The sequence below is a fragment of the Mobula birostris genome, chromosome 7, assembly GCF_030028105.1.
Source record: "Mobula birostris isolate sMobBir1 chromosome 7, sMobBir1.hap1, whole genome shotgun sequence".
In the NCBI taxonomy this organism is placed as follows: Eukaryota; Metazoa; Chordata; class Chondrichthyes; order Myliobatiformes; family Myliobatidae; genus Mobula; species Mobula birostris.
Window position 1 is genome coordinate 64,326,377 of NC_092376.1, and position 27,028 is coordinate 64,353,404.

The 27,028-nt window shown below is 39.6% G+C and overlaps 1 protein-coding gene across 2 annotated transcripts in view; it reads right to left on the reverse strand.

The window, feature by feature from the left end:
• Nucleotides 1-1,909: 1,909 nt before the first annotated feature.
• Nucleotides 1,910-27,028, reverse strand: part of rab30 (RAB30, member RAS oncogene family) — a 70,805-nt gene continuing 45,686 nt past the window's right edge. For both annotated transcript variants that reach the window (XM_072263302.1, XM_072263304.1), the window contains 2 exons: nt 10,547-10,730; nt 1,910-4,400 (listed from right to left, as the gene is read on the reverse strand). In XM_072263302.1, the coding sequence (XP_072119403.1) occupies nt 4,150-4,400; nt 10,547-10,730 (435 nt within the window). In that variant the 3' untranslated portion in view covers nt 1,910-4,149. The remainder of the gene's footprint in view (nt 4,401-10,546; nt 10,731-27,028) is intronic.

The following is a 27,028-nucleotide window of genomic DNA, read 5'->3' on the forward strand; positions in this document are numbered from 1 at the left end:
GATTGTTTCTCCCCAGATTCATAATGCATGTATCTCTTCAAGTATTTATTCCAGATGGGTCAAATTCTTAAACTAACGGGCCATTAAAACATGAAAACTCTGCTTAAATGTAAAAATTTGTTGTCAATACTTTTGAGTGCAAAATTTAAAAAAAGGTAAAGAATGAGACAACAAATGTGGCAAAAACACATTCATTTTGTTCAGTTTAACACAAGATTTACATTCTTTTCAAATTAGTTATACCAAACTATTAGTTACTAACATTCTTCATTCCAAATAACAGCACCATTAGGTTCACATGAAAAACATTTATGTATTTCTTAGATTACAACTATTCACAGTTTGGAGATTCTTACAATGCGATCGCAAATGTACTGATCTACAAGCACCTGTTAGCATTGTAGTTAAAATTTTGCCAGTTGTTCTGTACTTTTAGCTTTAGTGCCATATCAAGAACATTATTGTGCCAAAGTCATGAACAGAAAATGGCTGGTGTTATTGCACAGCCAACTAAATCTCACATTTTTAAAAAATAAAACAGTGACAGCCTGTACAAAATTTCCATTTTCTCTAGAGATGCCCAAATATCAGCAAAAAACTGTCAACAATACATTTTTACTGACAAATTTTACCTCTCTACGTTTTCAACCAGATACCACCTCCCAACCCAAAGTGGTGCTGACTATTCTCTTTGCTTTCACCATTATACTGGTAAATGCATGACATCACCAGCTGTACTTTCATTAATTTAATTCAGGATCCAATATATGAAATGTTCAGGAAAGGGCTATACATTTCTCATTTACATGTAAAAGTATTAAAACACTAAATTATATTCTATTTCCAGATCAACATTCACATTTTCATTTATTGATAATAGCAAACAGTTAAAGTTTCTTTTAAATTGCACATTTACCAAAAGGCTCAATAAGATTAAGAGTTTGTACAGGTTGTTACTGCTTTTGAAAATAGTTTGACAGTAAAGAATTCCTTTGTTTGTGTAAATACTTGTGGACAGCAGCATTTTAAAATCGCTTGCAGCATTTACCCCATGTTTGGGTGACAGTGGACAGTGAGAGGGAAAGCCAATGAATAATTTAACTTGTTCCCAAACAGCAGTATGAACATGCACAATTTAAAAAGGATGATTTATTTCAACCCAAACTATAAATTTAAAGCAGTTTGAAATTTGGGATTTTCTCACAGAATATAATGCGTCATTGAGAACTTTAATAATATCTCTACACAATTAATAATAAATCAAAACAATTAAAATAATACAATATGCAAATTATGTTCTTAATATTGAAGCTATGATATTTACAGAAAACATATTGGAACAATGTATTAGAAGTTCTTTTTCCCCACTGTTTACTTGACAAATACTTTTCATTTAGAAATGGATTTTGCTGTACAGATATTGTGTATGCTATGGAAAAATTGTCTGATGCTTTCTCAACCAGCTTCAGTTCTATCAGAAAGTTAAAATCAGTCATCAATGGACCAGTTTTGTGTGCATTGTGCAATTATCAAAGCCGTGATGTAACTCAGATGAAGCACTGTGTATAACAGCCTTTTTTCAGGTGCAACTTATAACTCACTGCAAAGCTCAGTTTCATCAAATTATCAATCATTTCAATAAAGTAGCATTGTTAATTAATACTTTTAGCTGTCAATATTTTTGCAAGGATTTAGCATGTCTAGATTCAATGATTCCCACATTACTGTTCTCTGTCAAGCTCTCTCTAGAGTTGTGCTCTATTGCAAGAGTAGTGTTAGTTTAAATAAAAACAATCCTTTATTCATCATATAATACATCTAGATACAAAATATAGTAGAAAGCTTGTGAAGGTATTTCACATGGTTATATTATATCAAGTAAATGACATTTTAGCTAAATGTTGTGTGGAAAATACAACCCTACATCAGCGGGTCCTAATGGCACCATCCTACATTTCAAAAATGGGAAGAAAAAAACCAAAATGGAATGTAGCTTCTGCTAGTGCCACAAGCAAAAAAAAAACAAGTACTTCAGAATTTTCCCATGGCACAGCAAGTTGTTTCAAATATAGAAAAGATCAATGTTTGGGAATAAATCAACAACCCCAGGCTGTTAATTTGATGTAAAGTGCAAAGACATATAAAACAACTGGTGATGTTGCTACTGTTTTCACAACATTGGCAGTAAATGATGCACAGTGATTAGAGAGCTCCATAGTATTCTGCAATGTTCTCATTATTTAATTTTATTTTACTAGAGTAAAAAGATTATTACTAATGTGCTAATACCTTAGAAAAGGAGACTATGTAAAAAAGCATGTTATGTGCTCATAGGAAATGATTGCAAAGAAAATAATAATTTAATTTCCTGAAACAGCCCTGGTTAATTGCTATTTCATAACTGTAATAACAGAGTGAAGAAAAATTTTTTAAATGTTCTCAAAGTATCACAAGATAATGAAGTTTTAGGAACACAATAACTGATGGATTACAAGACGAAATATAATCAAGCAAGATATTGGAAAGTACTTATTGACTACTCACAAGGACCTGTACTCGGATGTCATAATGTGGTTGCTAAGAATTAAGATTAAAAAGTTCAGAGAAATATTGATTTGCCTTCTCTATTATTTGAATATGTATCCTAAACCGGGAACTACCATAAAATTGATCAGCTGTGGTCCTAATTTCATTATAACTTAATATAAATATGTTGCTGTTATTTGCATACCTGCAGTGTTTTTATTTGAATTCCTGCTGTGTGGAATATAAAAATTTAGTTCATTTCGGGTAAATTTCCAGCTTTTTTCCCCCCGTAATGATACTTTCAATTGGAGACTGTGGTATAAATATACTGTAGTTAATTGAAAGATGACCAGAATTTTCTGCAGAAAAAAATTGATGATTAATGCCTCCTTCACATTCCGTATGTTACAATAGGCTAATGTTTAAGTATCAGCCAACATAACTTAGACTGGGCTGCAAGAAACTACACAGGTTTTAGGTCTAATGCTTCATCCTTGTTGTGTCAGTAAGAACTGTGTACAAGGCCATTACTGACTATAGCGTTCTCTAGCTTGAAATGCAAACACATAATAGGATTAAAGTTCTTTTCCCAAATCAATACATAATTGATGTTGATTATATTAATACTATGCATGGAAGTTATGATGTCGTCATACCATGAGAGAATGTGTTGATGTCTACAGAAATGCATGTTTAAGTTCCCTTGGGCAGATGAACACTATCAGTAAATGGTGTATCCCAGCAGGAGCTGTCATCTTCAGAAATGCCTGTATAATAATTGGAGGAAATAGTTAAATAATATGTAGGGAAGATCTTGTGATGTGTAGCAAAATTCGCATGAATTAATAGTTTTGAATCATGATTATGCTACACAACCCATGGGTAAAATCTTCCCTGATCACCTTCAAACAAAATGTAACATAGATTGAGATCCAAACCTCATGGTTTAAACTAGAACAGGAACACAACACCTACTGTTCAGTGAAACTGTAATTAGCTCAAACTGTAATATTTGCAGAATGAGAATAAAAACGAGTTACACACATGAAAACCAAATTTTGTAGGAGTGGCAAAATTTCTTAGAGCTAAATAAAAGAGCTTAATGGCAACAACATGCAGGGATGATAAAACTGGCTACTTCCAATTATATTAACTACCTAAATAAATTTTCAGTGATGGATAATCCAATTTTTTTTTTTTAAAAAGTCTAGCGCTGATATATTGTGTGGAGCACGGCACCATGAATAGTTAAAAGCAAATCCAAATATTGTACCTTCTATACTTCAAATTACTCCTAACTATTAATACAAGCCTTCATTGTTTAAGCAGCAATAAAATGGCAAGTTCTGTGCTACAAGTAAGCACTGGTAAAGCTAATTCAAAGCACAGCAAAGTTTTGAAGATATTTTTTTAAATGTTTAGATCTTGTATTGTTACTTTTACCTGGGCAATCTGGAGCATAAAAGCTTTCCAATTTGTCTGCTTTTTTTAAATCAGTCTACCATGCTGAAACCCAGAAAATAACCTCAAGCTTTGGTCAATAGGTAAGAAATGCAGAGGTTTCTTTCACCTACAAAATACCCTTGCAAAACATCAGCTGAACTTAATGGTTGGTGTTCACGCCTAATTAACGTTGCAGCAGTTCAAGTAGCTGATGGTTCTGCCTTCACCAGGCAAAGGAGATGCTACATTATTGACCAGAGTGTGCTGTTTTGCTTCACCTATCAACTGGCACGCAAGGTCAAGGAACAGTTTCTCAACATTGTCCGACTCTTTCGCCGAAGTCTCCAGGTAATGCATATTCTGAGTTTCTGAAAATTCTTCACCCCTCTCTCTGGACACTTCTCGTTTCTCTGCTAAATCAATCTTGTTGCCTGCAAAATAAGAGATTGGTATAATTTAGAGTCAGAACATCAAAGCTAGCATTGGTCTTGGTGCTGCATGAGCAGTGCTGCCATTCCATCAGAAGGTCAAGAGTTAAGAATCCGAACACCATCGAACTTTCATGCAATCTCTAAGAAAGGTGAAACATGTGTCTTCTCAGATGGATGCAAAATGTCCAATAACATCACTGAAAAAGGATAATAATGCCTCGGCCAATATGAATCATGTGAAGAGCAAAATACAATTATTTATAAATACATTTATTGTTTGTGGCATTATGATGTAAGCAAGAAATGTTTGCATGCTTTTTAACATTACTGTAATGACTACACAAAAATGAGCTTCCTTTGAAAGTAGGGGCTATTTAAAGTATTTGATTATTTTTAAATTCAGATACATCACCTAGAAACAGAACCAAAAATCTTTAAGTCAGAGTACAAATTAAAGTAGATAATGATTAAGCCTGGTAAAAATGGCTGCTTAGGAAGCGTACCTGCAAGAAATATACTGTCAGTGGATTCAGATTATGATCATGATAAAGTTAACTATCAACATGATTACAAAATGATCATCAGAACCTTGCCTATTATGGTAATTGCATATAAACACAAAAATAGTGTTTTTGCTGGTAATAATGAGAATCTAAACTTTACTGCCATTCTTATCAGTATTCAGCTGCAACCAGGTTTGGGATCCACACCACCAAGAGTCAGGAATGTGCATGGGTTTGAAAACCAAACCTGGATTCTGCGTTTTCCCTTTGTAATTTTCCAATGGAAATGGTGAATTTACTCAGTGGACCCTTTATGAGCTACCTCCTCTACCCTGCATGTGTGTCTCTGGTCTTCTGCTGCTGTAGCTCACCCACTTCAAGGTTTGACATGTTATGCACTTCTACACACCACTGTGTAATGAACATGTGGTTATTTGAGCTACTGTCACCTCCTTGTCAGCTTTAACCAGTCTGGCCATTCTCCTCTGACCTCTCTCCTTAACAAGGTGTTTTTGACCACAAAACTGGCACTCACTGGATACTTTAAAGTTTTTTCACGATTCTCTGCAAACTCCAGAAACCGTTGTGCGTGAAAATCCCAGATCAGCAGCTACAATTATTACATGGCCAAAGTCACTGAGATCACACTTCTTTCCCCATTCTGATGTTTGGTCGAAACAACTGAACCTCTTGACCACGTCTGCTTGCTTTTATGTAACGAGTTGCTGCCACATGATTGGCTGATAAAATATTTGCATTAAAGAGGTACAGGTGTACTTAATAATGTGACCACTGAGTGTATATTATTGTGCACCAGATATTTTTAAAATGAAATAAGTATGTTTGACTATTAATAACATCAGAATCATATTTGATATCACTGATCCATGTCATGGAATTTGTTATTTTGTGGCAGCACTACTGTGCAATACATACAAAATACTATAAGAAGAAACATTTGCAAAAGTTAAATTAAATGAATAGTGTAAAAAGACAGCAAAATAATGAGGCAGCATTCACGGGTTGGTTCATCGTCCGTTCAGAAATTTAATGGCAGAGCAGAAGCAGCTGTTCCCAAAACATTGAGTGTCTGTTTTCAGGATCCTGTTTTACCTCTCGATGGTTGCAATAATGAGAAGAGGGCATGTTAATAATGGATGCCGTCTCTTTGAAGCATCACCACTTGAATCTGTCCTTGATGCTCGGGAGGACAGTGGCCATAATGGAGCTGGCTGAGTTTGCAAAATTCTGCAACTATTTCTGTTCCTGTGCAGTGGCCCCTCCACATCAGATGGTGATGCAATGCAACCAGTTAGAATGCTCTCCACAGATTTGCTGACATACCAAATCTCCTCAAACTCCTAATGAAATACAGCCACTGAGGTGCCTTCTTCGTAACTGCATCAAAATGCTGGGCTCAGGAGAGATCTTCAGAGATGTTGACACCAGGAATCTTGAAACTGCTCACTCTTTCCACTGCTGACCCCTCGATGAGAAAGTTCAAAGTAAAATTTATTCTCCTCATCTGTCTAAGTCCTTCTGTAGCCTCTCTACTTTCTCAAGGTTACCTGCCCCTCCAACTATCTTCAAATCGTCTGCAAACTTTGCAATAAAGCTATCAATTCCATTATCCAAATCATAGACATACAACATAAAAAGAAGTGGTCCCAACACAGACCATTGTAGAACACTAGTCACTGGCAGCTAACCAGAAAGGTTCCTTTTATTCCCACACTTTGCCTCCTACCAATTAGCCACTGCTTCATCCATGCTAGAATCTTCCCTGTAATACCATGGGCTTGTAGCTTAAGTAGCCCCATGTGTGGCACCTTGTCAAAGGCCTTCTGAAAATCCAAATACACAACATCAACTGATTCTCCTTTGTCTATCCTGCTTGTTATTTCTTTAAAGAATTCCAAGAGATTTGTCAGGCAAAATTTTCCCTTGAGAAAACTATGCTGACAACAGTTTATTTTACCATGTGCCTCAAAGTACCCTGAGACCTCATCCTTAATAATCAACTCCAACATCTTTCCAACCACTAAGGTCAGACTAACTGACCTATACTTTCCTCTCTTCTGCCTCTCTCCCTTCTTGAAGAATGGAGTGACATTTGCAATTTTCCAATCTTCTGGAACCATTTAGGAATCTAGTGATTCTTGAAAGATCATTACTATTGCCTCCACAATCTCTTCAGCCACCTCCTTCAGCACCTGGGAGTGTACAACTTGAGGTGCAAGTGACTTACCTACCTGAAGACCTTTCAGTTTCCCAAGAACCTTCTCCCTAGTAATGGTAACCTCACACACTTCAGGACCCGATTCTCAACTCCAATCTCCCAGACCTCCCACATCCCAGAAAGAGTACAGAACACTGCCCCTGGAGCCAGTCTCACTAATCTACTATACCCTAAAAGATGAGGAATGAACAAATAATGACAGAGAGAACTTAGAAGGCAACGTACCTCACCCAAGCTTGATGAGCCAAAGCCATTTAGAACACTGGTACATTCCAGAAGAATGGCTGCTCCACTTGCACTTGAATTATTCTTATTGGCCCTTTCTAACACATCACTTCTTGCTGATTGATTGCTCCTCAAATCAGAAAAACTGCCACGAAACTCTGCCTTCAAAACCTCGATCGCTGCCCTGATTTAAAAAGCTCTTTTCACGCACCCCTGAAGTGGATTGTCCACACGCAATGGCCCGGCTTCCACAGCTGCCTGTGACAATGAATCCAAGGCTTCTGATTGGGGAAAACAGTGAACGATTTCGTAGGAACACACTTAACCACAGCTGTTTTAAGAAGGTCTGTAACAACCTTGGTGTAGTCATTCAGGTCCTCAGACAAGTTCTTGAACACGGCCCAGACCACTGACTCAAGACAATCCAGTAACTGTTCCTCAGCCTCCCACGACCACCCCTTTATTGTCTTGATCTCTGGAGCCTTGCTCTTTAGGCTCTGTCTGTATACAGGTAGTAGGAGTACGGCCAAATCATCCAACTTGCCAAAATGTGGCCTCAGGAAGGAACATTAGGCATTCCTTATCGTAGTGTAGGAGTGGTCCAGTGTGTTGGGACCTCTGATGCAACAGGTTACGTGCTGGTGATAATTGGGCAGGGTTTTCTTCAAACAGGGCTGGTTAAAGCCACCAAATATAATTTGAAATGCGTTGTGATGAGCTGTTTCTTGTTACAGACAACATCGTGCAGTTTCGTGAGTGCTTGCTTATAATCGGCTGCTGCTGGTATGTAAACTGCGGTCAGGATCACAGATGAGAACTCGCAAGGAAAACAGAATGGTCTACATTTAATTAGTTGTTCTAAGGCAGGGGAACAAGAATTTGACATAACCTAATGTCTGTGCACCAATGAGAATCGACTAAAAAGCATAGGCTGCCACCTCTTTCCTTTCCAGAGTTCACGGTTTGATCCATTCTGTGAATCGTATCACTGCATCCGGTGTATCTGCATTTACCTAAATTTCAGTGCAACAAACAACTGAGATCTGCCTCATCTGCCTCTGATACAGCAGCCTAAGATCGTCAATCTTATTTTCCAGTGACTGTACATTCACCAACAAAATGCTAGGTGCAGGAGGCCTTATCCCTCTAATCTTCAGCCTGGTTTGAATCCCACCTCTCCTGCCATGTTTTCAGCCATGGCATTGACCCTTAAAGGCGCCACACTTAATTGCTCTGAACTTAACCGTCGAACATGAGATCTGCAGATCATTGATGTAATTTCGTAGTCAGTTGTTAAGATCAAATTTACATGCTGTAGATTGCAGCAAAAATAGTTCAAAATGAGTTTATTTGCGAGGAAAACTGGTACAATTTCCTGCAGCCCACAGAGAGTCACCAATGTATGCCGACGCCATCTTCGACCACAAGGATTGGTACATGTTCCCTTGACTTCTTCCTGAAGTCCACAATCAATTCCTTAGTCTTATTGACATTGAGTACAAGTTTGCTGTTACAACAATCTGATCTACCTGCCAACAATTGTTGTAACAATTGATTCTGCCAACAATAGTTGTGTTATCGGCAAATTTATAAATGGCATTTCAGCTGTGTCTAGCCACACAGTCACGGGTGTAGAGAGGACAGTAGTGGGCCAAGTACACATCTGAGGTACCCCAGAGTTAATCATCAGATTCCACATACTGGAAAATCTGCTAGTCAAGCACCAAAGTTTTAAACTGGACTTTTAGGAAAAAAATGCTTTTATTTTAATGATACCGTGTCACCAACGATCAGAAACTGAACTAGAACAGCTACGTCAACACAGGACTCAAATAGAAGGGTACTCTTACAATATAGTCCAATCCTTGGCAAATCCTCGCTATTCAAAAACCTCTCCACCATGAAATATGCATGTAATTAATGTGGTCAATTATCAATGTATGCAAGAGCATATTAAGTAGAAGTGGGAATAGATCATTTGATCCTGCTCCCTCTAAGATCATATTCAATAATTCTTCCTTGCCAATCCCACCCAGAATATGCTGAGTGAAAGCATGACAGCCTTCTGGAGGTAGGAATTCTGAAGATCTACAACACAGCATTAAGATATCTCTCTGCATTTCAGTTCTAAATTCCAGAGACTATGCCCTGTTTCTATTGGAAACTGCCTCTGTTGGTCTACCCTGCCATGATATCTTAGAAAGATGTGTACAACAAATCAACTGTCATTCTTTTGGACTCAGTACAACTTAACCAAAACCTATGCACTTTGAATCGCCTATGTGATATTCAAGTGGCTCCTGAGCAATTCACTTCATCAGAAAAGAGGATTCGAGTACAGGAGCAGGGAGGTACTACTGCAGTTGTACAAGGCCTTGGTGAGACCACACCTGGAGTATTGTGTGCAGTTTTGGTCCCCTAATCTGAGGAAAGACATCCTTGCCGTAGAGGGAGTACAAAGAAGGTTCACCAGATTGATTCCTGGGATTGCAGGACTTTCATATGAAGAAAGACTGGATGAACTGGGCTTGTACTCGTTGGAATTTAGAAGATTGAGGGGGGATCTGATTGAAACGTATAAGATCCTAAAGGGATTGGACAGGCTAGATGCAGGAAGATTGTTCCCGATGTTGGGGAAGTCCAGAACGAGGGGTCACAGTTTGAGGATAGAGGGGAAGCCTTTTAGGACCGAGATTAGGAAAAACTTCTTCACACAGAGTGGTGAATCTGTGGAATTCTCTGCCACAGGAAACAGTTGAGGCCAGTTCATTGGCTATATTTAAGAGGGAGTTAGATATGGCCCTTGTGGCTACAGGGGTCAGGGGGTATGGAGGGAAGGCTGGGGCGATGTTCTGAGTTGGATGATCAGCCATGATCATAATAAATGGCGTTGCAGGCTCGAAGGGCCGAATGGCCTACTCCTGCACCTATTTTCTATGTTTCTATGTTTCTCACCTGAGATTTCCAGCACTAACAACACAATTCTGTGGGAATCCAAGATACACGGTACGTCACCATGTTGTGGAATTCCCTACCGAAGATCAAGCCCAAGTTTTTGGCAAAACTACTTCAACACTAAAAGAGTTAATGAACACAGCTTTACCCACACTTCGAGAACAGAAACAAGGCTCACTTTTTACCTCAAAAATTTTATACTTCAAGCACTAGTTTCTACTTACCAACCAAAACAGTGGTGACTTTATTGCTAGCATACTGCTCAATCTCCCTCAACCATTCAGGAAGGCAACGGAAAGACTCTTCACAGGTAATATCATAGGTCAATATTAAGGCATTTGCACTGCGGTAATAGCTCTGAGTGATGGATCGAAACCTCTCTTGTCCAGCGGTATCCCAAATCTGGAGCTGAGGTACAGAAAACAGGAGATCAATGAGCTTTCCATGAACAACTTGCATGTCTTTGTACTCTAACCCATGCAACACAAAACTGAAAGGTTTATACAAGTTGATTATACCCCAACAAATTACTATCCCCTATCAGATTTGGCTCTCATACTAGTTTAGTTGTTCAAAGCAGGAAGCCAATTCAATTTCCTCCTGCGTGGCAAATACAACAGGAATCTCCCCTTACTTGTTGATTTTCCTGTTTTCAGACCATATTATCATTTTACTTGAATGCAGTTTTCTTCTTGTCTGTTTTCTACCATCCTTACAACCAAACATGTTGTGGCTAATAAAGATTCCCAAATTAATTTTGCCTGATTGGGAATTACAGGTCTACACGTGTATACTTCAGCAGGATGGCAATACTGATTTAACAATTTCACACACTACAAGCCTGACTACACCAGCATAAGAATTTCATTCAAAAACAAAAGTATGTGCAGATATACAATTAGTATAGCCAGTGTTTCAGCTTCTGAGACATTGATTTTTCTAGCAGGTCATTCTCAACCAGCAACACAAAACCTTAAATCAATGCCCTACCTACATGTTATAACAAAGTTACAATTATACAATGCCTTCAAAATTGAATAAATATCTAAAGACAATTCAGAGGCATAATCAGACAAGAACGGATGACAAGATATTAGGGTCACTAAAGACAAGTTAAAGATGAGAGGATAATGAAGGTTATAAAAAGGAATTTCAGAATATAGAAGAGGGGAAGCTGCTAGTGTTGGAGAAAGAGTGCCCATGATGAGCATTGATAGCAAAGAAAAAGTGGGGTTGTGTTGAGTTTGAATCACCAGGATAATTAAGCGGAAGACTAAGTGCTATTGCAGATCAGGAGGAGTGAACAGGATTCTTGTGCAGAAAACACAATGTAAGCAAGAGTTTCAGATGAATTGCATCAGTTTGCCTGGAAGTTTACCCTCAAAAAATAAATAAATAAAGCAGGATTTTGTCAACATTATGAAAGAAATCTCTACCAGAAAAATGTCTTAACAAGTTTCTTGAATATTTTTGGTTCTTTATAAATGCTGGTCCAAACCTGAATGACTGCTAGTGAAGATTTGGCTTCTATAGATCAGGAACAAAAATCAGCACAAGCTTTCTTCATACAATTGTATCAGAATGAATATCATGTGAGCTGAATTCTCCTTTCCTTTATAATTTTGTACATTACTATGGAAATAGGATTTATACCAACAAGAATACACCAGAACAGACTGTCTAAATTTGTTATTCCTTTATTCTACTTTGAAATAATCATTCTCATAGCTATCCTGATATTTTAAAATCCCTATTCTACTTTGAAATAATCATTCTCATAGCTATCCTGGTATTTTAAAATCCCTACACATTTTGCTTGGAATTAGTTTTACTGTGCTCATTTAATTTTTGCAGAGGCCAGGCGTTGTATTCCTAACTGTGAGCGCATGTGAAGAAGAGTGGGGGTGATGGTCAAAAATGAGGAAAATTGTCAGTGTCAAAACATAAAATGCTGGAACGCTGAAGAAAAAAATGCTCACTACCCAAGCATGGCCCCAACACTCATGAAGCACATTTTTTTTTAAATTGAAGAGAAGAAAAAGCTTAAACTGTCTAATAAAGAATTCCATGCATTAACAAAATCCAAGCCTGTTAGGTTTGACCAAAATATTCCACAATGACACGTTTAAGCTTTTCAATCATAATACATTTCTTAAAAATAAAAATCTAAGATAGTTTTCATTACAGTCAAAATGATCCGCATCTGGCAACAAGCAGAAGACAGTTTGATTAAAAAAAAGAACCAAAGCTACAGATTTTGCTTGACATGAAACAGAGTATTCATAACTCTCACATTTTCACCATCTATGCCCAAAAACTAAAGTTAATTTGTTGAGAATAACTCTATCAAGGATCAGCCAATTAACCTTAGTGTAGGGCAGTGAAGAATTTCCATCTGACTGGTAGGCTGCATGTTTTAAGTCCCTGAAGAATCGTCTGTTCAACTCACTTCACAGTACACTTCAGTTCTACTTGCCAATTCTTTTTGTACTAATTTCGTCTTTTTAAACTTGGTTCATAAAAATCATGCACAAACCAAAGTTCTGTACAAAAGCAAATTTTGCAATTCAATCTCCCAAAATGGTGGAGATTCTGAAAGGATGTTTCTTAGTCAAAACCAATGCCTCAATGAGCTGGGACGCTTCAGATAATACTTATTAGATTGGTAGATGAATAATGGAACATGTCATAGTTCCATTAGAAATGTGTACACAGAAGATGGAAAACATTACCACCGTCATGAAACTACGTAAATTACAAAATATTTTCTAGTGATCAAATATCTGACAGCAGCTCAATAAATATACACATAGATATATTTACACTTGCATTAGAACAAGCCTTTAATCTCCAGATAAAATTTGCTGCTGGATTCAAATATTCCTAAACCCATGCCTCTGCTCAAATATTGGAGCAGCAACATCAATCAGGCATTGCACAACAAATTACATCACTGCTACATGCCTTGGGACCTCGGTGCACAAGCTTACCATAAACACAAAAGACCATGTGACAAATTACCAAAGTGGAGTATGCATGCATGGAGAACATTTTTAGCTATTCATTCTCAGCTATAGTGATATGGAAAAAAAAACAGGGTGATACACAGTAGAATTTCTAACCCAGTGGCTTTCTCATCAACATGTCCAAGGCACAAATTCCAAAGGGGTATTTTTTATTACATTTTCTTAGCTGCTCTCTCTGAGACTGCCACATTTATAAATCATTTGTCTTACAGGCCCATGCCTTTAGAAAGGAGATTAGGATTGCACAAATGCATTCAACATAGCATCCTCGTTGGCAGTAGACATACAAAATAGTATTGGGTGATATTTTGTCTATCTCTTTATACAAAAAGATGAGGCAGGATTACTTTAACCCATCAGTCAGTGGACACCTGGAATGTCAAATTGATAGCAATGATTTAGAACAACTAGAAAACAAATTAAATTGGCGTAGGCTTTGTATCTTTCAAAAAAGACCTAAATTATGCGATAAAGTCCTTTGTCCTATTTTGTAAGGTTTGCTTTCAGATTATCAAAAGAATGTAATCTATGAAATGAAGCATACCATAGTCTTGTGATCAGCATGGTTACCAAAAAAAACAAGCAAAGTTACAAACAACATTCTATGTGATTAGCATTCTCTGTCCTGACTATTTTCCAATAGCTGATAGAGGAACACACCATCTTCAATTAATCCCCAGCTATGAAACTTCCCTTCCCAGATCTCCTTTTACCTAGTAAACAACTCAAATAATGGATTTGTATTTTCCATTAAAAGTTTTGCTGATTTTCTGATAAAGAAAAGCGAGTATCAAAATTGAAGATGCATTCGGGAAATTATTTATTACTGAAGTTATGGGCTAGACTTTTGACAGCATAGGATAATTAGGCTATACAATACAGGAGCAGGATTTGGCCATTCCACGCATCAAGGCTTCTCCCACCATTTAATAACGGTAATTTTTTTTTCCTCCACAACACTCTCCCTGCAACCCTCAACTCCCTATCAAATAAAGACCTATCTCTGCCTTAAACACACACAATGATTTGGCCTCTACAGCCCTCTGTGGCAAAAAGAAATTCCACAGATTTGCCACCCTCTGGCTAAACAAAATACTCGTGTTAGTTTTAAAGGCATATCCCTTTACTGAAGCTGTGCCCTTGGATCATAGATTCCTGTACTAATGGAAAAATCCTCTCCACATCAACTCTATCCAGGCCTATCAGTATTCAGTATGTTTCAATGAGATCCCTCCATATCCTTCTGAACTCCACAGAGGACAGGCCCAAAGCCAAACACTCCTCATATATTAAATCTTTTTCTATGGTGATCAATTACATACTACTTTAGGAAGAAAACACTAATTCTTTGTGGTGAATTAGGTTAGATACAAGACAAGAATTAGGGTTACTCATAGCCCTCTATTTTTCTAAGTTCCATGTACCTATCCAGGAGCCTCTTAAAAGACCCTGTTGTATCTGCCTCCACCACAGTCGCCGGCAGCACATTCCATGCACTCACCACTCTCTGCATAGAAAAAAAACATACTCCTGACATCTCCTCTGTACCTACTTCCACGCACCTTAAAACTGTGCCCTCTTGTACTAGCCATTTCAGCCCTGACAAAAAGACTCTGACTATCCACACGATCAATGCCTCTCATCATCTTATACACCTTTAACAGGTCACCTCTCATCCTCCATCGCTCCAAGGAGAAAAGGCCAAGTTCACTCAACCTATTCTCATAAGGCATGCTCCCCAATCCAGGCAACATCCTTGTAAAACTCCTCTGCACCTTTTCTATAGTTTCCACATCCTTCCTGTAGTGAGGTGACCAGAACTGAGCACAGTACTCTAAGTGTGGTCTGAACAGGGTCCTATATAGCTGCAGCATTATCTCTCAGCTCTTAAACTCAATTCCACAATTGATGAAGCCCAATGCACTGTTTGCCTTCTTAATCACAGAGTCAACCTTCTATGGACTCTGACCCCAAGATCCCTCTGACCCTCCATGCTGCCAAAAGTCTTACCATTAAATTCAAATCTGGATAAGTGGGGGGCATTACAACCGTCACTCTGGGATAAAATCAATGTAGTTAAAATGGTCATAGCACCCCAGTTTAACTATCTTTCTATGATACTTCCTTTAAATATATCAGATTTGATCTACAAGCAATACAACAAAATTATCAGTGATTTTCTAAGGGATAAGCAGCCCAGAATTAAAATGAGTAAGATGTGTATGTCCAGGGGACATGGGTGGACTCAGTCTACCAGACGTTAGGGCATATGAATTATCCTTTGAAATGACCAAGTTAGTTAAACATTGGGACAGGGCTGATGCTGATTTAGATTGGGTAATTGTAGAATGGAGCCTGGCTGCACCACATTCTCCCCTTAACATCCTCTCACAACATGTGGAAAACAAGACTAATCTAAACCCTATACTATTTTACTCAAGGAGTGTGTGAAGTACAATTCATAAAGCCTGTATAATGTCACATTTAAACCAGTTATACTCGTCGCTCTGGAATAACCCCCAGATATGCATTGGGAAAAGAACGGTGTACTGGAAAGAATGGAAGATTAAAGGTGTAAATACAGTAGGTGATCCCTATGAGAATGGGATTTTTATGTCATATGTGGATTTGCAGAGTAAATGTAACTTTGCCAATAAAGGGAATTTTTGGATGTACGTTTGTATTTACATTGCATTAGTAGCATATTTAAGAATGGTGACCCACAAAGTAACTCTTTAACTGAATACTTTACATTACCACAGGAAGTTCATACAGCATCAGTGTTTTATAAAATGTTCAAGCACTCTGTGGGTGAATCGTGTAACAATCTCAAAGCAGTATGGCAGAAGGATCTTGGAAGCGATATTGAAGATAATGAGTGGTCAAATATTTTATCAAATGTTGGTAGACATATTAGGGAAGCGAGAGGGAAATTTATTCAGTATAAGATAGTACACAGATATTATTGGACACCAACTAGACTCTACAAAATGGGGATTGTTGATAATAATTTATGCTGCAAATGTAAAAATGAGGTGGACACATATTTTCACATGAATTGGGAGTGTTCCATAGTACGTCCATTTTGGTATAAAGTTCTTGATCTGTTGGGGAATTGGTCGGGTTCCACATTGCCCTTGTGTCCACGGCTTTGTCTCTTGGGTGATAGGGCAATGATACCTAATGTAAACAATGACAAGTTCACTATTTTAAAGGTGGATCTCATCACAGTTGCAAGAATTATATTGCAAAACTAGAAAAAACCCAGATGTCCCACTATGAAGGAATGGACTTAGGAAATGATTAAGATTTCATCATATGAACACATGTTGGGAAGAATTAACAGTGAGAGGAAAGTGCGAGATGTATGTTAATATGGTTGTATGTTAATTTAAACTTAAATTAGATCTTCTTTCTGTCTCAAAGTTTTATTTGTTTTCCTGTCATGAGATGGCTGTGTAAATATGCTGTACTGTATCTGCTCTGTGATATGCTGTGCTGCTTTGTAAAATAAGAATAAATAACAAAAATTTGAATTATTCAAAAAAATCCAATTAATTTCAAAGCACTAATTTGACATGGGCTAGGTCACATTATGTAGGTTAGGGCTGTATTCTTTAGAATCGAGAAGATTGAGAAGATTTGATAGAGATATACAAAATTATGAGGGGTATAGGTAGGATAAATGCATGCAGGCTTTTTCCACTGATGTTGGATGGAACTAGAACCAGAGGTCATAGTTTAAGGGTGAAAGGTGAGAAGTTTAAGGGAACATGAGGGGGAACTTCTTCACTCAGAGGGTTGTGAGAGTGTGGAATGAGCAGCCAGCACAAGTGGTCCATGTGAGCTCGATTTCAAAATTTAAGGTAAGTTTGGCGAGGTATATGGATGGTAGGGGTATGGAGGACTATGGTCCAGGTGCAGGTTGTTGGAAGTAGGCAGTTTAAATAGTTTTCAGCATGAACTAGATGGGCCAAAGGACAGGTTTCTGTGCTTTACTTCTCAATCACTCTATTATATAAAGACAATAGGACCATAGTATTGTTCCTGTAATACCATGAACTCCCATCTTGTTAGTAGCTTCATGTGCAGCACCTTGTCAAAGACCTTCTGATAACTAAATGAACAACACGCAGTGACTCCCCTTTGTCTATCCTGCCTGTTATTTTCTCAAAGAGTTCCAATAGATTTGTCAGTCAAGATTTCCTTTTTCAAGAAACTATGCTGACTTTAGCCTATTTTGTCACGTGGCTCCGCGTACCCTGAAAGCTTATCCTTAATAATGGACTCCAACATCTTCCCAACCATTGAAGTCCAGCTAACAGGTCTATAATTTCCTTTCTTCTGTCTCACTCCCTTCTTGAAGAGTGGAGTGACATTTGCAGTTTTCATGTCATCAAGAACCATTCCAGAATCTAGTGATTCTTGAAAGATCATTATTAATGTCTCCAGCTACCATTAAATGGTAGATGCCTTCAGCTACCTCCCTAGAACCCTGGGTATAATCAATCTGGTCCAGGTGACTTAATTACCTTCAGACTTTTCAGCTTCCTAAGCATCATCTTCTTAGTAATAGCAACTACACTCACTTCTTCCCCTGTCACTCTCAAAACCCTGGCATGCTGTTGGTGTCTTCCACAGTGAAGACTGAAACAAAATATTTATTCATTTCACCTGCCATTTCTTCGTCTGCCATTACTATCTCTCCAGCATAATTTTCCAGTGGTCCAATATCCACTCTCAGCTCTCTTCTACTCTTCATATGTCTGAAAAACCTTTGGTACCCTCTTTCATATTATTGGCCAGTTCACCTCCATATTTCATTTCTCTCCATATGGCTTTTTAAAGCTGCCTTTTGTTCATTTTTAAAGTCTTCCTAATCCTTTAGCTTCCCAGTAATTGATATATTGCATGCCTTCTCTTTTGCTTTTATGCTGTCTTTGATTTCCCTTGTCAGCCACAGTTGCCTCATCCTCCCTTTAGAATACTTCATCTTTGGGATGTATCTATTCTGCATTTTCTTAATTACTCCCAGAAGCTCCAGCCATTGCTGCTCTGCTATCATGCCTGCTGGTGCCCTTTCCACTCGACTTTGGCCAGCTTCTCTTTCATGCCTCTATAGTATATGTGTGTATATATTTTTGAAATGTCTTGGGTTATTATTAGAAGCTTGTACACCACCATTTCCATAGCTGACTCCCACTTCTGGTACTTCTCATTTCTACCCAAGGAAGCCACATCAAACCTTGTTCATGGATAATATTAAATATTCCTCTGTCTCTGGAGCTAACAAGGAAAGGTGCTTTTACTGAAAGATACAAGAATCCAAAAGGAGACATCATAGGGGTAAATATTGAGGGGATGTTACCTCTATTAGAGTTATCTAAAACTAGTTGGGATAATTTCATGATAAAGGGACTAGCAAATTACTATAGAGATGAGAAAATAATTCTTCACTCAGAATTGGAGATCTTTAGAATTCTCTACCTCAGCAGTGGAGGCTGAACAAGGACAAGGAAGCAATATACTCTGTTTTGGGTAATCAAGGCTACTAGGGTCCAGGTAGAATAGTGAATTAAAGATTCAATATGCTATGATCTCATTGAATCACACAGCACTCTCAAGAGACCACATCATGTACTCCTGCTTCTAGTTTTTAATGTGATGTTCTAATGAACCTCCCTCAGATATTTTCTCCTTTCTCCCAAGAGAGTAGGTAACTTAATGTACTGTAAAATGAAATACATTCAATTTGCAAGGTGTAAAACTTATGTTCAGTGGGACTGATTGACTTAACACAAAGCTACCATTAAAACATTTTCTAATCAGCGATTTCTTTTTTACTTTTGACCATACTCTAACTTGATAATTACTTCGAACTGTGAACTAAATATCAATTAGTTATCAATTCCATTTTCAATTCCTGGTCAACCAATTAAATACTATATAGTGCAAAGTGACTTTTGTTACAAACTAATTTCAGAATTGTCTAATTGATAAACTAGTCTTTCTTGGATACCTCTACATTATCGACATTCGTAACACCATAAGACATAGGAGGAGTATTAGCCATTCAGCCTACTGAATCTTCTCAGCCATTCAGTTATATGTCTGATTTATTTTCCCTCTCAACCCCATTTGCCCGCATTCTCCCCATAACCTTAGGCACCCCTACTAATAAAGCCTATCAACCTCTGCTTTAAATATACCCAATAACTTGGCCTCCACAACCAACTATGTCAATAATTTTCACACATTCACCACCCTCTGGCTAAAAAAAATTCCTCCTCCTCTACTTGAAAGGTACTCTCCATGTCCGCACTGTCTGGGGCTCTCACTATTTTGTAGGTTTCAATGAGACTTTCAGATGGCATGTTGCCAGGGTCACGGACATCTCTGATTGGGTCCACAGAGGAAGGTGAGCAGCCAGAAGCCCTTGGCACACATTGGTACCAATAACATAGGTAACGTAGGAGCCATGTATTTATTTCCTGTCGGTATTGTATTGTGCCGCGTGCTTTTTATGAGTAATCTGTCACATGGGTGGAATGAGTATAGTTACGTAGTTTAGTTTATTCTGGTTAGAACTAGGAGTGGGCCATGGGTGATTTCTTTTTGTTGATGCTAACATCAACACTTAGACCATTATGTCATTACCAGACCACTTATTTCATTATAGCGCTAGTTTCATTAGATTTTTTTTCTTTAAAATAGCTACAAGGTTGTTTGATTTTGCTGGTTTCTTCATAAAGGATCAAACGTACAGTTTCAAAATTTGGAACTTTGTTATTTGGAGTGTATCACACAATATCCACCCCCTGTTTAGTCTGAGTGGTTTAGCAGGGTTTTTTTTTCCCCAAGTAATTGGTACATTTTGTCAACAGAAAAAAAGTTATACCAAATGAACAGCAGTCTACGGCTAAGAATTGCCACAGACCTGTTGGCAAAATTGGAATGGCAATATCGAGACGCCAGAGCAGCTTGCGGCAAGTAACGACCTTTTTGTTGATCCATGCTGTGCATTTGTGGTTTGAACACAGCTTTGAATGGTCAGCACTGCCTGTCTATCAAGGACCGTTACTCGATCGTTTGATGTTTGCCCGAGGGTTCGTCGCTTTGTTTTACTGAAGTGCTGAAATACTCCAGTTGCCAATGTTTAAATTCGAAGGCTGTTTTGTTTGGTCTGGTTTAAGTGCTGTGGATGCGTGGGCAGTTTGTTTGTTGACTACATTTATTGACCTGGAATATCATCAGTGCTGTGGGCAAATAAAGAGTTAATAGTGAGTGGCACAATAAGGAGAAAATAACCAAAGCATAGAAATGATGTCAATGACCCTCATATCAGGACTGTCAAAGGAGAAATTAAACTTACTTCAAAGGTTTTAGCAGGCAGAATCAAACGTCTTCAATAGTATAGAACAAATATAAACAAAATTAAAGGTTTAATACCATCAATTAAGGATTTTATGGGAAATAAGGAAAATACTTTACAAGTGCAATCTTATCCTCGGACTAGTCTCCATGAAGCTGTTGCTAAGCAACATCACATGCTGTTGTCACTACTTCCTGAGGTTGAGCGAGGTAAACATAATGAATGTTTTTCAAACATTGGATGAGTTAGTAGTGCATTCATAGTGGATGTTAAACAGTGGTTGAACCAAATATGTCATATTGAAGGTCATGTTGTTGAAACAGATGAATATGTTTCTCAAATTCCAGGGCATGTTTTGACTACGCACAGAATATACAGGATGACGTAAAACCAAGCAACAGTGTGTCAAATGTCTGTGCTCCAAGTTCTGCTGCAGGCAGAGCATCTTCTGTATCTTATACCTCCTCTACATACATTAAAAAGGAGGCTGCTTCAGCTGCATTGGTAACAAGGCAACAATTAATGAAGGACAAACATGCTCTGGAAGAGCAAGAGGAACAACTACAGAGAAGGAAGGAGCAGCTTAAGTTGCAGGAAAAAATTGCCACACAAGTGGGCAAAGTTAAAAAACTTCAAGTGAGGTGAGTGTTAAACGTGCTCCAGCAGGACAGTCTTATGGTACGAGTTCCAATATTGATAGACACAGAAAAACCACACGCAATGTTAATGTTGATTCATTTGTTCCTCAAGTGTCTTTGAAAGATGAGTTAGACACCCAAGAGGTAGGGCACAGTGTTTACTCTCAGCCTTCACCAAGGAGGCACTCCGAACCCACTGCATGTCATATCTAACAGCTGAAAGAGATCATGGGGGCATTAACTTAGAGCAGTGAAACACTCTTGTTTCAGACAACAGATGTCAGATTAGCATTATGGATATTATGTGGAAGCAAAATGAATTAACAATCATATTAATACAACATTGCACTTCATCTGTACCAGTGGGTATAGTCGTCAAGAGGGAATGGCCTGTGAATCCCGTTTGTTCTAGATGATCCAGAAGTCAAGAGTGTTACTATGAATGCCATGCAGATTGAAGAGGAAGTGAACACCGTAAATATATATAATCCATCACTTCTCAATTTGGACCCATTTGAAGAAGACAGCAGCCTGGATTCCTCATTTAAAAACCTGGTCTTGTCTCTTAGTCAGAAAAGGAGACAACTGAGCATCACTCTTGCTCAACCTCACTTGAATGAAGAACAACAAGGGTATTCTTTGGAGCAAGAGACTGAGAAAGTCAAAAGGTCAGATCGGCTGAGATGGTCTCTCAGTGGAAGAGCTCAGAAAGGCTGAAGTGGAAATCATCGGGCTTTACCAAAGATTTCCAGGTGAATTCTTGAGTTTGCAAAGGGGAGGAGGTGTGAAAAGGAAAAGTCATATTTTCAAACTCAATCCAGTACTTGTAGATGGTCTCTTGAGATTTGGTGGACAGCTTAAAATAAGGCAGCCGTGTCTGAAGAGTCTAAACACCCTATTGGCAAAGGATCTTCATATCTCAGCCATCATTCTGAGGCATGTACATAAAGAAATGGGATATGGTGGCCGTGACCACATTATCCTAGTTGTGCCAAAAATACTAGATTCCCAGAGCTAGTACAGCTGTAAGAATCCTGTCCAAGTGTGTTGTTTGTCAACGGTTGCACACAGCTCCAGAATGCCAGTGCATGGCAGATCTGCCTCTGGACGGAGTCTCCCCAGATGAAGCTCCATTTACATGTGCACGAATGAACTACTTTGGACCTTTTGAAGTGAAGAGCAGGAGTATAGTGAAGAGGTATGCGGTCATATTTACCCACCTAGATATACAAGCTGCTCGCACTGAAGTGGCATCTTCTTTAGACACAGATTCCTTTGTGAATGCACTTTGATGCTGTATAACAAGACAAGGACAGGTCCGTGAACTGCGTTCTGATAATGCGACAAACAATGTTGGAGCTAAGCGCGAGTTGACAGAAGTCATTGAGAAGTGGGAATCATTCACGGATCAGCAATGAACTTCGTCAGAAAGGAATTAAGTGAATTTTTAACCCCCACGGCTGGTTCACATCATGGAGAAACGTGGCAGAGATTGATCAGGTCTGTTCGAAAGGTCCTCATTTCCACCATGAAGGTACAGAATCTTGATGAAAAAGGGCTTCCGCACAGTCCCTTGTAAAGTAGAGGCCTTTATCAATGGCCGTCCAATTACTAAAGCATCCTCCGCCCCAATGATTTGAATGCACTCATACCCAAGCATGTTGCTTCAGAAGACCTCACAATCCTTACCACCAGCAGAGTTCCAAAAGATAAATATCTATGGTTGTTGTGAATGGAAGCAAGTACAAAATATGTCCAACTTGTTTTGGAAACGGTGGTTCAAGAAGTATTTACTACACCTGCAATTTCCTCCCATGAGACCTTATGCTTTTAGTTGAAGACACAGCACCTCAAAACTCATGGATTACAGGAGGAGCCATTCAAGTCTTTCCAGAAAGAAGAGGATTTGTGCAGTAGGTGTGCATCAAGACCAGGTGTCTGAACAGACCTACAACCAAGATCTGTCTTCTACAGGAACTAGTAAACTCTGGCTTTTTTGACTGTTACCTAACTTGACTAGAAGAAAGAAGAAATGGTCATAGTCATACTTTATTGATCCCAGGGGAAATTGGTTTTTGTTACAGTTGCACCATAGATAATAAATAGTGATAAAACCATAAATAGTTAAATAGCAATATGTAAATTATGCCAGGAAATAAGTCCAGGACCAGCCTATTGGCTCAGGGTGTCTGACCCTGCAAGGGAGGAGTTGTAAAGTTTGATGGCCACAGGCAGGAATGACTTCCTATGACACTCTTTGTGGCATCTCGGTGGAATGAGTCTCTGGCTGAATGTACTCCTGTGCCCACCCAGTACATTATGTAGTGGATGGGAGACATTGTCCAAGATGGCATGCAACTTGGACAGCATCTTCTTTTCAGACACCACTGTCAGAGTGTCCAGTTCCATCCTCACAACATCACTTGCCTTACGAATGAGTTTGTTGATTTTGTTGGTGTCTGCTATCCTCAAGCCTGCTGCCCCAGCACACAACAGCAAACATGATCGCACTGGCCACCACAGACTCGTAGAACATCCTCAGCATCGTCCAGCAGATGTTAAAGGACCTCAGTCTCCTCAGGAAATAGAGACGGCTCTGACCCTTCTTGTAGACAGCCTCAGTGTTCTTTGACCAGTCCAGTTTATTGTCAACTCATATCCCCAGGTATTTGCAATCCTCCACCATGTCCACACTGACCCCCTGGATAGAAACAGGGGTCACCAGTACCTTAGCTCTCCTCAGGTCTACCACCAGCTCCTTAATCTTTTTCACGTTAAGCTGCAGATAATTCTGCTCACGCCATGTGACAAAGTTTCCTACCATAGCCCTGTACTCAGCCTCATCTCTCTTGCTGATGCATCCAACTATGGCAGAGTCATCAGAAAACTTCTGGAGATGACAAGACTCTGTGCAGTAGTTGAAGTCCGAGGTGTAAATGGTGAAGAGAAAGGGAGATAAGACAGTCCCCTGTGGAGCCCCAGTGCTGCTAATCACTCTGTCGGACACACAGTGTTGCAAGCACACATACTGTGGTCTGCCAGTCAGGTAATCAAGAATCCATGACACCAGGGAAGCATCCACCTGCATCGCTGTCAGCTTCTCCCCCAGCAGAGCAGGGCGAATGGTGTTGAACGCACTGGAGAGGTCAAAAAACATGACCCTCACAGTGCTCACTGGCTTGTCCAGGTGGGCGTAGACACGGTTCAGCAGGTAGACAATGGCATCCTCAACTCCTAGTCGGGGCTGGTAGGCGAATTGGAGGGGATCTAAGTGTGGTCTGACCATAGGCCGGAGCAGCTCCAGAACAAGTCTCTCTAGGGTCCTCATGATGTGGGAGGTCAATGCCACCGGTCTGTAGTCATTGAGGCCGTGGCGTCTTCGGCACAGGGACGAGGCAGGACGTCTTCCACAGTACAGGAACCCTCTGGAGCCTCAGGCTCAGGCTGAATACATGGCGAAGTACTCCACATAGCTGAGGGGCACAGGCTTTGAGCACCCTGGTACTGACACCATCCGGTCCTACAGCCTTGCTTGGGTTGGGATGTTTCAGCTATCTTCTCACTTGTTCAGCTGTGAAGCCCACCATGGTGGTTTCGTGTGGGGAAGGGGTATAGTCATGACAGCAGGGTGGGGGGCTGTGAAGAGGGGTAGGAGGGGGAAGAGTGGAATATGTGTTGGTTGGGGGCCGACAACAGATGGCTCATGTGGGGGATGGGCAGGGGCCACAATGTCAAATCTGTTAAAGAACAGGTTAAGTTCGTTGGCCCTGTCCACACTGCCTTCAGCTCCTCTGTTGCTAGTTTGCTGGAACCCAGTGATGGTCCTCATCCCCACCTCCCCAGACCTCTCTCATGTTGTTCTGCTAGAGTTTCCACTCAAGCTTCCTCCTGTACCTGTCTTTAGCCTTCCTGATCCTGGCTTTCAGGTCCCTCTGCATTGCCCTCAGCTCCTCCCTATTTCCATCTCTAAACACCCTCTTTTTAGCATTCAGGATGTCCTTAATGTCCTTTGTTACCCATGGCTTGTTATTTGAATAACAAAGGACAGTTCTTGTCGGAACACTGCAGTCCACACAGAAGTTGATGTAATCAGTGATGCACTCTGTGAGCCCATCAATATCCTCTCCATGTGGCTCACAGGGTGCCTGCCAGTCTGTCACCTCAAAACAACCCTGGAGTGCCTCATAAGCCTCCTCTGACCATTTTCTCACTGTCCGAGGTTGCAGGTTTACTCTTCACCAGAGGCACATAGCAGGGTTTTAGATGTACTAGGTTGTGATCTGACCTTCCCAATGGGGGGAGGGGAGAGGAGCTGTATGCATCCTTAACGTTAGCGTACATCAAATCCAAGAGGACATTTCCATAAATTTCATGTCTCTGTTTTGGTGGTATGTAGTTGTAATTATAGTAGTGTACTAATTAGGGTTTGGGGTGTAGGAGCCATATTTTCTGTCTGAATCATATTTTGTGCTGCATGTTTATTATGGGTAATTTGTCATGTGGATTGGAACGTGGTAGAAGCAAGTGGAGTATAGTTATGTATTCACGCTTTGTCTAAATTCATTTAATCTGTTTAAAGCCAGGGAGTGGGTCACGGGATTTTTTCCCCCCATTGACCACTAACGCATAGACTTCTTATTTTGTTATATTGCTAGTTTTAGTTTCGTTAGTTTTTTTATTGCGACAAAATGTTTGTCTTTGCCGATTTCTTAATAAAGGATCAAACATTCTCTTGAACTTTAGAATTTCATTATATGGAATGTGTCATACTGTTTCAGCCCTGTGTTTAATCTCTGAACATCTTTGGTTTATTTTCAAGTAACCGCTACAGGTAGTAAAAGGAATGAGGTCCTGATAAATAAAGGAAGCTAGAAAGCAGGGCCTCAAGGAATCTCTGGATTGCCAACTGTTCTACGTGCCAGTGAGAGTAAGAATAGGATGAGACAGCAGATAAATATGTGACTGAGGAACTGGTGCAGGGCGCAGCGTTTCAGATTTGTGGATCTCTTCTGGGGAAGGTGTGGCTTGTACAAAAGGGATAGGTTGCACCTGAACTCAAGGGATGACCAACGTCCTTGCAGGCAGGTTTGCTCGAGCCGCTAATTTGGCAGAAGGATAGGAACAAGAATGATAGGTCAGAGGATGGAACAGCTGATGTAAAGGTAGATGCAACATTTAGAGAGATGGTGCCGAAGGATAGGCTGTGGATAGAGCATAAATGCAGTCATTGGATGTATTTAATGCAAGAAATATCAGGCACAAGAGTGATAAGCTGAGAGGATGGATCAGTACATGGAACTACGTGTTGTGGCCGTAATGGAGACATGACTGTCACAAGGCAGGAGAGGCAACTGGATGTTCCTGAGGTTAGATGTTTCAAAAGGGACAAACAAGAAATGAAGTACAGGTGTCCCCCGCTTTTCGAACGTTTGCTTTATGAAACCTCACTGTTATGAAAGACCTGCATTAGTACCGTTTTCCCTTTCAGAAGGTGTTTTCACTATTACGAAAATAAAAATTCAGCGCGCGATAAAAAATCAGCGCGCAAAAAAATCAGTGCGCGATAAAAGGCAGTGTGCGCCCCGAGCAGCCGCCCTCCCCTGGATTCAGAACTGCTTTGCTTTAGCACGTGCCCGTGAGCAGCCGTTTGCAAGATGAGTTCTATGGTAT